This window comes from Oncorhynchus clarkii, chromosome 30 (genome assembly GCF_045791955.1).
Source record: "Oncorhynchus clarkii lewisi isolate Uvic-CL-2024 chromosome 30, UVic_Ocla_1.0, whole genome shotgun sequence".
NCBI classification, from domain to species: Eukaryota; Metazoa; Chordata; class Actinopteri; order Salmoniformes; family Salmonidae; genus Oncorhynchus; species Oncorhynchus clarkii.
Genome location: NC_092176.1, coordinates 22,160,581 through 22,173,619, shown reverse-complemented (window position 1 = coordinate 22,173,619; position 13,039 = coordinate 22,160,581). Strand labels below are relative to the sequence as shown.

The 13,039-nt window shown below is 42.9% G+C and overlaps 1 protein-coding gene across 7 annotated transcripts in view; it reads left to right on the top strand.

The window, feature by feature from the left end:
- Window positions 1-7,098, top strand: part of LOC139389428 (triacylglycerol hydrolase DDHD2-like) — a 30,658-nt gene extending 23,560 nt beyond the window's left edge. For 5 of the 7 annotated variants that reach the window (XM_071136177.1, XM_071136176.1, XM_071136179.1 and 2 more), the window contains 2 exons: window positions 410-575; window positions 2,122-2,391. In XM_071136177.1, the coding sequence (XP_070992278.1) occupies window positions 410-575; window positions 2,122-2,203 (248 nt within the window). In that variant the 3' untranslated portion in view covers window positions 2,204-2,391. Of the gene's footprint in view, window positions 1-409; window positions 576-2,121; window positions 4,669-6,260 lie in introns of those variants that run through there. The other 2 variants (XR_011629406.1, XM_071136180.1) reach the window with 2 other exon arrangements.
- The last annotated feature ends 5,941 nt before the right edge of the window (window positions 7,099-13,039 follow it).

Sequence of the window (13,039 nt, the reverse complement as noted above, 5' to 3'; positions counted from 1 at the left end):
ACTCACTAACTCCTCTCGCAAACTCTACTCGTTCACTCCCTATGCACACTCAACTCTCTAACTCCCCTCGCCCACTGAACTCTCACTCCACTCGCTAACTTTCTCTCCACAATTTCTAGCAATCTGCCCTCCCCTTCGATATCTTTCCTTCAAACAGGAGTCACTTACCTGGCCCAGAAACACTTGTCATTCCCAGGTAGCTTCATCATCTGCAGATTTGTATGTGCAAAATGGCAGAAACTTCACTAATCCTATTAATTAGAAGTCTAGGTGGAGCCGGCATCATTTATGATTTTATTTTCCAGTCCTTTCATATCTGCAAATGGCAAGTAAGGGCTAGGAGTTGTTTCTGGACTGGACATAGGAGTCCGTCTGCCTCTGTGTGATTGGTCCATCTCTGACCCTGCAGGTGTGCATGAAGAGGTGGAGTCTCCAGGGTCGGCAGAGGACAAGGGGCGTCAGGTGAAGGTGGGGATGCTGAATGGAGGGCGGAGGATAGACTATGTACTGCAGGAGGCGCCAATTGAGAGTTTCAACGAATATCTGTTTGCCATCCAGTCCCACCTCTGCTACTGGTCAGTACCTGTGTGTGTGTGTGCGTGTCCTTGTGTGTGTGTAATGCTAATACCTTTAGATTTTTGGGATTTATTAGGATCCCCATTAGCTGACGCCAATGACCCCATGACATGTTCCACATTTTGTTACGTAACAGCCTTATTCTAAAATGTATATATATTTTTTCCCTTATCAATCTACGCACAATACCTCATAATGACAAAGCAAAAAAAGATTTATTGAAATTTTTGCTAATTTATAAAAAATACATAAATATTCTGACCCTTTACTCAGTACTTTGTTGAAGCACCTTTGGCAGCGATTACAGCCTCAAGCCTTCTTGGGTATGACGCTACAAGCTTGGCACACCTGTATTTGGGGAGTTTCTCCCATTCTTCTCTGCAGAACCTCTCAAGCTCTGTCAGGTTGGGTGGGGAGTGTCGCTGCACAGCTGTTTTCAGGTCTCTCCAGAGATGTTAGATCGGGTTCAAGTCTGGGCTTTGACTGGGCCACTCCTGCTTTGTCTTGGCTGTGTGCTTAGGGTCGTTGTCCTGCTGGAAGGTGAACCTTCGACCCAGTCTGAGGTCCTGAGCTCTCTGGAACAGGTTTTCATCAAGGATCTCTCTGTACTTTGCACCGTTCATCTTTCCTTCGATCCTGACTAGTGTCCCAGTCCCTGCCGCTGAAAAATATCCCAACAGCATGATGCTGCCACCACCATGCTTCACCGTAGGGATGGTGCCAGGATTCCTCCAGATGTGATGCTTGGCATTCAGGCCAAAGAGTTCAGTCTTGGTTTCACCAGAGAATCTTGTTTCTCATTGTCTGAGAGTCTTTAGGTGCATTTTGGCAAACTCCAAGCGGGCTGTCATGTGCCTTTTTTTTACTGACGAGTGGCTTCCGTCTGGCCACTACCATAAAGGTCTGATTGGTGGAGTGCTGCAGAGATGGTTATCACCTTCCTGACCAGGCCCTTCTTCCCCGATTGCTCAGTTTGGCCTGGCGGCCAGCTCTAGAAAGAATAATGGAGGCCACTGTGTTCTTCGGGACCTTCAATGCTGCAGAAATAGTTTGGTACCCTTCTCCAGATCTGGGCCTCGACCCAATCCTGTCTCGGAGCTCTACGGACAATTCCTTTGACCTTATGGCTTGGTTTTTGCTCTGACATTCACTGTCAACAGTGGGACCTTTATATAGACCTTTCCAAATCATGTCCAAACAATTGAATTGACCACAGGTGTCTTCCAATCAAGATGTAGAAACATCTCAAGGATGATCAATCGAAACAGGATGCACCTGAGCTCAATTTCGAGTCTCATAGCAAATGGTCTGAATACTAATGTAAATAAAATATTTTTTAATTCATTTGAAAAAATGATAATTGTCATTATTGGGTATTGTGTGTAGATTGATGAGATATTTTATTTATTTAATCAATTGTAGAATAAGGCTGTAACGTAACAAAATGTGTAAAAGGGGAAGGGGTCTGAATACTTTCCAAATGCACTATTCATGTCAGTACATACACACAAGTAAGTCACTCTTTTGTCTCTCCTGTGTGTGTAGGGAGTCTGAGGACACTGCTCTGCTGCTGCTAAAGGAGATCTACGACAAACTGGGTGTGGCCTTTGAGCAGCCACAGCAATAACAAAGGCTTTATAAACACAGAGACCGGTATAAAGGCTTCATAACAACACATTAATTCCATGGAGATGCACCAACGAGGCCCTTTGCTTTATTAGGAGCTGAAAGGAGTAAGGCAAGTAAGTCAGTGAAAACACAGAGATATAAATATTGAATAACCACAGAGTTTTAAAGGCTTTATAAACACACAGAGAGGGCTATAAAGTCTTTATACATACACAGAGCGTTATTTATAAGTTACTAAAATGTAATGAAAGCAACATGAAAAAGGACATGCAGCCACTGCTCTCTCCCAGAATTCCTTGTGTCTGAGCCTCACAAAACCGTTGAGTCACCTCCTTGGACAGATGGCGTCTGCCTCTGGGTGTGTGTGTGTCAAGGGTGTGACAGAGAAGTGCTCCGTGAAGAACCAAACCTGTCCCAGCTGACATGAAGAGGACTGGAGAACCCATTGGAGATGAGCTCTCTAGTGCATTTCTATCTCTGACATTTCTCGTCCCGTGACCACATGGCCAGCAACATTGAATACTATCCAAGTGAGCCCTCTACCCAACTCTATGGGAGAACCATAGGGAAGACTGGTTTTCCCTTTTCCTAAAACCACACTGAAGGTTCTGGGTTTGAGCCGCTGGATCCTCCTGTTGAAGGGGCAGACTGCATTTAACATGTGTGTTTCTAAAGAATCAGATCCTGTTTGATCATGTCTGGATCATAACTTTTATATACGTTATTTTCAGGTCATTTCTTTTTACTTGGCCTTAGACGTGACATGTCCTATAATACATTTACAACGACAGATCATGCAGGATGATAATTCCTCTCCTGTGTGTTTAGTGCATGTCTCCAGAAGGTTGTATACCAGTACGTATCAGTACGTACTTTACTACCAAAAAGGTAGCACTTTACTTAGGTGCTGCTTAAGGCTTAGAAAAGCATTTTATAAAGGGCATTACAACTCTTTACATCATGCATATGAAGGCTGCATATGAAGGCTGCATATGAAGGCTGCATGTCGCTCTTAAGTAAAGTGTTACCATAAAAAGTACTCCACCCATAATTCCAGTGCAATGTGATGTTCTGATAATCTCTGACTATAGATAATTACATTTTTGGATTTATTTGTATTATGTAAAAGCTAAGTATTCAAATTATTGTAGAAAATAACATGATATATCTTTAATGGAACTGACAAGACATTTTTCCTCCAAGTACTTATCTTAGAGGAAGGTATGTATGAGGGGAGAAAAGGGACAGGGTTGTTTTCTTTCTATGAGTGTGTGTATAAATCACCCCCCTCCCCCCTTTGGTGTGTGCCAACCATCCTCTTTAAACTGGGGTTAGGGCCAATTTTGCTCGTCGAACATCTCATTCCCAAATCATGTGCGTTAATATGGAGTTGAGTTGGTTCCCCCCTTTGCTGTTATAACAGTCTCCACTCTTCTGGGAAGGCTTTCCACGAGATGTTGGAACATTTCTGCGGGGACTTGCTTCCATTCAGCCACGGGCATTAGTGAGGTTGAGCACTGATGTTGGGCGATTAGGCCTGGCTAGCAGGCGGCGTTCCAATTCATCCCAAATGTGTTCGATGGGGTTTGAGGTCAGGGCTCTGTGCAGGCCAGTCAAGTTCTTCCACACCGATCTCAACAAACCATTCTGCATGGACGTTGCTTTGTGCACGGGGACATTGTCATGCTGAAACAGGAAAGGGCCTTCCCCAAACTGTTGCCACCAAGTTGGAAGCACAGAATCGTCTAGTGTCATTTTATGCTGTAGCGTTAAGATTTCCTTTCACTGGTACTAGCCTGAACTATGGAAAAACAGCCCCAGACCATTATTCCTCCTCCACCAAACGTTACAGTTGGCACTATGCATTGGGACAGGTAGTGTTCTCCTGTCATCCGCCAAACCTAGATTCACCAGTTGGACTGCCAGATGGCGAAGCGTGATTCATCACTCCAGAGAACGTTTCCACTGAATCCAATGGCGGTGAGCTTTACACCACTCCAGACGATGCTTGGGATACCCCTGTTTTCAATACCTCACCTTGCGAGGATAATGGCACTGAGCCTTTTTCTAAAAGGCTTTATGAGATTAACAAAATGGTTAATTGACCACAAAATCAACATTTTGCAATGGCCATCTCAGTCTCCGGATTTAAATATCATTGATAACCTGTGGTTTGAATTGAAGGGAGCAGTCCATAAGAGAAGATGAATAATATGCAGGATCTGGAAAGATTATATATGGAGGAATGGCCTAAGATCCCTCCCCATGTAGCCTCCAATCAGATAAAACATTTTAGAAAAAGTCTCAATGCCTTAATACTCGCAGGGTAAGGTGTTGAAAACGGGTGTCAATGCTTTTGACCCATATCTTTTTTAGATAAAAACATATATATTATTATTACATTTGTACATGTGTGAAATATGACACATATAAGCACCCACCTAATTATTATTATAATATACAGTGCCTTGCGAAAGTATTCGGCCCCCTTGAACTTTGCGACCTTTTGCCACATTTCAGGCTTCAAACATAAAGATATAAAACTGTATTTTTTTGTGAAGAATCAACAACAAGTGGGACACAATCATGAAGTGGAACGACATTTATTGGATATTTCAAACTTTTTTAACAAATCAAAAACTGAAATATTGGGCGTGCAAAATTATTCAGCCCCTTTACTTTCAGTGCAGAAAACTCTCTCCAGAAGTTCAGTGAGGATCTCTGAATGATCCAATGTTGACCTAAATGACTAATGATGATAAATACAATCCACCTGTGTGTAATCAAGTCTCCGTATAAATGCACCTGCACTGTGATAGTCTCAGAGGTCCGTTAAAAGCGCAGAGAGCATCATGAAGAACAAGGAACACACCAGGCAGGTCCGAGATACTGTTGTGAAGAAGTTTAAAGCCGGATTTGGATACAAAAAGATTTCCCAAGCTTTAAACATCCCAAGGAGCACTGTGCAAGCGATAATATTGAAATGGAAGGAGTATCAGACCACTGCAAATCTACCAAGACCTGGCCGTCCCTCTAAACTTTCAGCTCATACAAGGAGAAGACTGATCAGAGATGCAGCCAAGAGGCCCATGATCACTCTGGATGAACTGCAGAGATCTACAGCTGAGGTGGGAGACTCTGTCCATAGGACAACAATCAGTCGTATATTGCACAAATCTGGCCTTTATGGAAGAGTGGCAAGAAGAAAGCCATTTCTTAAAGATATCCATAAAAAGTGTTGTTTAAAGTTTGCCACAAGCCACCTGGGAGACACAACAAACATGTGGAAGAAGGTGCTCTGGTCAGATGAAACCAAAATTGAACTTTTTGGCAACAATGCAAAACGTTATGTTTGGCATAAAAGCAACACAGCTGAACACACCATCCCCACTGTCAAACATGGTGGTGGCAGCATCATGGTTTGGGCCTGCTTTTCTTCAGCAGGGACAGGGAAGATGGTTAAAATTGATGGGAAGATGGATGGAGCCAAATACAGGACCATTCTGGAAGAAAACCTGATGGAGTCTGCAAAAGACCTGAGACTGGGACGGAGATTTGTCTTCCAACAAGACAATGATCCAAAACATAAAGCAAAATCTACAATGGAATGGTTCAAAAATAAACATATCCAGGTGTTAGAATGGCCAAGTCAAAGTCCAGACCTGAATCCAATCGAGAATATGTGGAAAGAACTGAAAACTGCTGTTCACAAATGCTCTCCATCCAACCTCACTGAGCTCGAGCTGTTTTGCAAGGAGGAATGGGAAAAATGTCAGTCTCTCTATGTGCAAAACTGATGGAGACATACCCCAAGCGACTTACAGCTGTAATCGCAGCAAAAGGTGGCGCTACAAAGTATTAACTTAAGGGGGCTGAATAATTTTGCACGCCCAATTTTTCAGTTTTTGATTTGTTAAAAAAGTTTGAAATATCCAATAAATGTCATTCCACTTCATGATTGTGTCCCACTTGCTGTTGATTCTTCACAAAAAAAATACAGTTTTATATCTTTATGTTTGAAGCCTGAAATGTGGCAAAAGGTGGCAAAGTTCAAGGGGGCCGAATACTTTCGCAAGGCACTGTAATTTCCCTTTTTTTGATTATACAATATAGCTCAGTATTTTAATTGTAATTGTAATCTTTATCAAGGGTGCCAATCATTTCTGTCCCTACTGTATCACTGACACACAACCAGCAACAAACCTGCAGTCCTTTAACATGGCATGAATCATCACTGTGGTCCAATCAGACCATGGACCTCCTCACTCCAGCTAGCTCTGTCAGCAGAGGGGAGAACAATAGCTTTGGTCCAGGGTGTTAGGTGTGGCTTACTGCGACAGCAAGCCACATGTAAACACCCTGGACAGGACCTAGCTGAACAATAGATCTTAGTTTTCTAATCATTCTACAACCACAGAAGAGGCTTTGAGGTTCTGATTAGGCAGCTTGACTCCCTGCTTAAAATGTGCTTTGTGAGATATCCCTCTGACCCCTAAACCCTGCTTTGTGAGCACTCATCCTCTCTGCTTCACTCTTGAATGATGTATTTGGTTCTGTTAACCTCAAGTTTTGCACTTGGTGACATTGTATATTCAAACCGCCCCAAAAATATAATATTAATGACATTTAATGTAAGCTGACAAGTATACTTTAATACTTGATATAAGCATGTATGAGCCCTTATTATGTCTTATTATAATAGTTTTACTGACTCAATGGTTGTACTTTAGTCAGGATTATCATGAGATAAGATGTTTATAAGGAAGTCATATAGCATCGTAATGCATTAAACCTGTCGTGTTACCAAATTTACTTTTTTTATTCAACCACAGTACCATGCATAGGCTATACAGTGTGCTTACATATTGTTTATGTCATAATAAAACTTTAAAAGAGTCTTTTTGTCACAAGTGTTTTTTATTTCATTGTTTTACAGGCTATCGGATTGACTTATTCATATAAACTGGTTTACAATCGAATCTTACAAAGACTAAGAACCATATACAGTCGTGACCAAAAGTTTTGAGAATGACACAAATATTAATTTTCACAAAGTTTGCTGCTTCAGTGTCTTTAGATATTTTTGTCAGATGTTACTATGGAATAGTGAAGTATAATTACAATCATTTCATAAGTGTCAAAGGCATTTATTGACAATTACATGAAGTTGATGCAAAGAGTCCATATTTGCAGTGTTGACCTTTCTTTTTCAAGACCTCTGCAATCCGCCCTGGCATGCTGTCAATTAACTTCTGGGCCACATCCTGACCGATGGCAGCCCATTCTTGCATAATCAATGCTTGGAGTTTGTCAGAATTTGTGGGTTTTTGTTTGTCCACCCACCTCTTGAGGATTGACCACAAATTCTCAATGGGATTAAGGTCTGGGGAGCTTCCTGGCCATGGACCCAACATTTCAATTTTTTTGTTCCCTGAGCCACTTAGTTATCTCTTTTGCCTTATGGCAAGGTGCTCCATCATGCTGGAAAAGGCATTGTTTGTCACCAAACTGTTCCTGGGTGGTTGGGAGAAGTTGCTCTTGAAGGATGTGTTGGTACCATTCTTTATTCATGGCTGAGATGCAACCCCACACATGAATGGTCTCAGGATGCTTTACTGTTGGCATGACACAGGACTGATGGTAGTGCACACCATGTCTTCTCCGGATAAGCTTTTTTTCCGGATGCCCCAAACAATCGGAAAGGGAATTCATCAGAGAAAATTACTTTACCCCAGTCCTCATCAGTCCAATCCCTGTACCTTTTGCAGAATATCAGTCTGTCCCTGATGTTTTTCCTGGAGAGAAGTGGCTTCTTTGCTGCTCTTCTTGACACCAGGCCATCCTCCAAAAGTCTTCGCCTCACTGAGATGCACTCACACCTGCCTGCTGCCATTCCTGAGCAAGCTCTGTACTGGTGGTGCCCCAATCCCGCAGCTGAATCAACTTTAGGAGATGGTGCTGGCGCTTGCTGGACTTTCTTGAGCGCCCTAAAGCCTTCTTCACAACAATTGAACCGTTCTCCTTGAAGTTCTTGATGATCCGATAAATGGTTGATTTAGGTGCAATCTTACTGGCAGCAATATCCTTGCCTGTGAAACCATTTTTGTGCAAAGCAATGATGACGGCACGTATTTCCTTGCAGGTAACCATGGTTGACAGAGGAAGAACAATGATTCCAAGCACCATCCTCCTTTTGAAGCTTCCAGTCTGTTATTCGAACTCAATCAGCATGACAGACTGATCTCCAGCCTTGTCCTCGTCAACACTCACACCTGTGTTAACGAGAGAACCACTGACATGATGTCAGCTGGTCCTTTTGTGGCAGGGCTGAAATGTTTTTGGGGGATTCAGTTCATTTGCATGGCAAAGAGGGACTTTGCAATTAATTGCAATTCATCTGATCACTCTTCATAACATTCTGGAGTATAAACAAATTGCCATCATACAAACTGAGGCAGCAGACTTTGTGAAAATTCATATTTGTGTCATTCTCAAAACGTTTGGCCACGACTGTATATGTATTTAGAAAAATATTAGACTTCATGAATCATGTTTTGATAAGGAAGCATGTGTCAGTGGTTTATAGTCCTTCTTGCACCTGATCCTTTGGTTAGGGTTATTGGAGTTTCTCACGCCAGATCAGGGTGCTCTGCATGCTCCACCCCAGCTGAAGGAATACCTGCCAGAGAGACCAGAGGAATGTGTATCTGAGCCTTACCAGGAGGCAAACATGTACCCACTGCTGCCCAATGTCTAGAGGAACGTTCAGAGGAAAGTTCAGAGTTAGTTTATCAGCATCTCATCCACTGCAACAATATTCACATGCTACTGCTGGTCTTTGTGTGTGGGAGCCGGGGTTCACAGAGATTAACTACATGTTATAAGAATGGCGGTGAACTGTGAAACCTGTCTGACTGTTAGTTATTATTAAAGAGAGTTAAATGAGAACTAGGACAACTTCTTTCATTCAACAACACAACAGTTGACATGAAGCAGTGTTAAGGGCTGCCGGGTGGATGAGTAGAGATTCAGTTCCTCATCTTTCCAGTTGGGGGTCAGGCTTCACATAAAGGAAAGGAGGATGGATGTGTTTCCTAAACAACAGAGACATTGGGGGCCCAGTACTCAACCATCTACACTGAACAATAATATAAACACAACATGCAACCATTTCAAAGATTTTACAGTTCATTAAAGGAAATCAGTAAATTGACTTAAATTCATTAGGCCCTAATCTCTGAATTTTACATGACTGAATACAGATTTGCATCTGTTGGTCATAGATACTTTTTTTTAAAGGTAGGTTCATGGATCAGAAAACCAGTCAGTATCTGGTGTGACCATCATTTGCCTCACGCAGCGCGACATATCTCCTTGGCATAGAGTTGATCAGGCTGTTGATTGTGGCCTGTGGAATGGTGTCCCACTCCTCTTCACTGGTTGTACAAAGTTGCTGGATATTGGCGGGAACTGGAACACGCTGGCGGACACGTCAATCCAGAGCATCCCAAACATGCTCAATGGGTTACATGTCTGGTGAGTATGCAGGCCATGGAAGAACTGGGACATGAAGGTCAAGAGCCGTGCATCCTCCGAAACACAACCCAACCAAGCGTCACACTGCTTTTTGACACAAACCCAGAAGCCAGCCGCACCAATGGGTCAGAGGAAACACCGTGTGAGCGTGCATTGCGCCTGGCAGGAGTCGCAAGTGCGCGATGGGACAAGAACACCCCTGCCGGCCAAACCCTCCCCTAACCCGGACTGTGCATCGCCCCATGTGTCTCCCGGTCGCGGCCAGCTGCGACAGAGCATGGACTTGAACCAATATCTCTAGTGGCACAGCTAGCACTGCGGTGCAGTGCCTTAGACCACTGCGCCACTCGGGAGGCCCGTGATATGTTAATTCTTAACTCCATCTTTTATACCCTCGGATAAAAAGGAGCGTTTATGTCATACTTGACATGCTCTTTGGGCTCCCTTGGGTGTGGCTAGTTACGAGGCAAGGTATCATAATTCACTATGATCTCGTTAGAGTACTAATATCACAATCTTATCATCACAAAAACATTCTCTTTATCCTTAATATTTTCTACACAACGTAAAGGATGTAAACCAGATATACACAGTGTAAAAGTTCTTCAAGTTACAATGACATCACAAAATAGACATTCCCAACATTCGGATGTTGAAATACATTGTCCAAGTGTTCATTGTTTGATGTTGAAGTTTTGGGCGGGAAACTCTTCTGTAACAAAGACATTCCATTCGCCCAAACTAGAAACTAAAAGGAATCGTCTGATATCTACAATTTAAGATCGACGTGAGATGTCATAAAACCCCCACATCCATCCCTCACCCCTCTGCGGGTGAGATGGCTCTATTGAACGCTGATCCACTGTAACTTAATCCTTGGATCCTCACAGGAGAGTCATGACAGTAGTGTTAACTCTTATTTCATAACCTGTTAGCTGGCTCTGTGCTGTGAGAACAGTCTGTATTGCAAATGGCACCCTATTCCCTATGTACACCGAAAAAAAGCTTATTTGGCTTTTCCCATAGGAGAACACTTTGAAAAACCCTTTTTGGTTCCAGGTAGAGCCCTTTTGGGTTTCATGAAGAACCCTTTCCACAGAGGGTTCAACATGGAACCCTAAAGGGTTTTACTTGAAACTAAAAACAGTTCTACTTGGAACCAAAAAGGGTTTTCCTATGAGGACAGCCAAAGAACCCCCTTGAAACCCTTTTTTTCTAAGAGTTTAATGCATTACTTTTGACAAGGGCCCATATGTTATGAACAAAAGCTTTTTGTGACAGTGTTTGTAAGCGTGCAAACACTGTCACATCCTAACACTCCTCAGGGGAGGTTTCCTGACACACATTGGTTCACAACAGGTAGAATGTCTCACAACAACAGGAGATGTGTTAAGGCGTCAGCATGCTGCAACCGCTGCTCTTTGAGAAGAGTAAAAACGATACGTGCTCTCACGTCAGTCTCCAAAAGTCTCCAATAACACCAGAAAAAGTCACTAGATTTGTCGCTAGTCATTTTTTAAAAATGTGTCGCTAGAGGGGTCTGAATACTTGCTAAATATAGCGACAAAGTTGCTAAGTTGGCAACACTGGCTAGAGGTAGTTTTGCAAGCCAATGCTAACTAGCGTTAGCGCAATGACTGGAAGTCTATGGGTATCTACCAGCATGCTCACCCTTCTTTTCTTTCTCTCTCTCTTTCTCTAATGCAGTGGGCTTTATCGGCATGGGAAACATGTTTACATTGCCAAAGCAAGTGAAATAGATAATAACAAAAGTGAAATAAACATCAACATTTTTAAAAATTATTTCAGTAAAAATTACAGACATTTCAAATGTCATTATGGCTATGTACAGTGTAATAACAATATGCAAGTAGTTAAAGTACAAAAGGGAAAATAAATATGGGTTGTATTTACAATGGTTTTTGTTATTCACTGGTTGCCCTTTTTTTGTGGCAACACGTCGCAAATATTGCTGCTGTGATGACACACTGTTGTATTTCACCTAACCGATATGGGAGTTTATCAAAATGTAATTTGATTTTCTAATTATTTGTGAGTCTGTGTAATCTGAGGGAAATGTGTGTCTCTTATATGGTCATACATTTGGCAAGAGGTTAGGAAGTAAAGCTCAGTTTGTGGGCAGTGTGCACATAACCTGTCTTCTCTTGAGAGCCAGGTCTGCTAACGGCGGCCTTTCTCAATAACAAGGCTATATTCACTGAATCTGTACATAGTCAAAGCTTTCCTTAGTTTTGGGTCAGTCACAGTGGTCAGGTATTCTGCCACTATGTACACTCTGTTTTAAGGGCCAAATAGCATTCCAGTCTGCTTTGTTTTTTGGTTATTTCTTTCCAATGTGTCAAGTATTTATCTTTTGTTTTCTCATGATTTGGTTGGGTCTAATTGTGTTGCTGTCCTGGGGCTCTGTTTGTATTTGTGAACGGAGCCTCAGGACCAGCTTGCTGAGGGTACTTTTCTCTAGATTCATCTCTCTGTAGGGGATAGCTATGTTATGGAAGGTTTGGGAATCGCTTCCATTTAGGTGGTTGCGAATTTAATGGCTATTTTCTGGATTTTGATCATTAGCGGGTATCGTCCTAATTCTGCCCTACATGCATTTGGTGTTTTACATTGTACACAGAGGATATTTTTTGTAGAATTCTGCATGCAGTCTCAATATAGTGTTTGTCCCATTTTTGTGAATTATTGGTTACCCCAGACCTCACAACTATAGAGGGCAATGAGTTCTATAACTGATTTAGTATTTTTAGCCAGATCCTAATTGGTCTCTCTCTCATCTCACCACCCCCCTCTCCCTCCTCCCATCTCTGTCTGTTGTTCAGCGACTAACAATAGGGCCGAGACTCCCTCCGGACAGTACCCTCACCCATACCAGGCTAGCCACACCTCCCCATCCCCCCTCCCCTCTGCCAAGCTATCCTCCCCCGCCCTCACTCCCCGAGCTTAGTGGCCTTTAACACTACCCCCTCCTTCCCACTTTCTCTCTCTCTCTCTCTCTCTCTCTCTCTCTCTCTCTCCCCTATTCACTCTCTTTCTCTAGAGAATCTCTGTAATTCCTTACAAGTGAATGTAATTTGCTCTGTGCAGTAGGGACGGCGAGAGAGAAGCAGAGAGAGAGAGGAGGGGTTAGAAGGAGGGAGAGGAGAGGGAGAGAGGGAGAGGAGGGGTTAGAAGGAGGGAGAGGAGAGGGAGAGGAGGGGTTAGAAGGAGGGAGAGGAGAGGGAGAGGAGGGGTTAGAAGGAGGGAGAGGAGAGGGAGAGAGGGAGAGGAGGGGTTA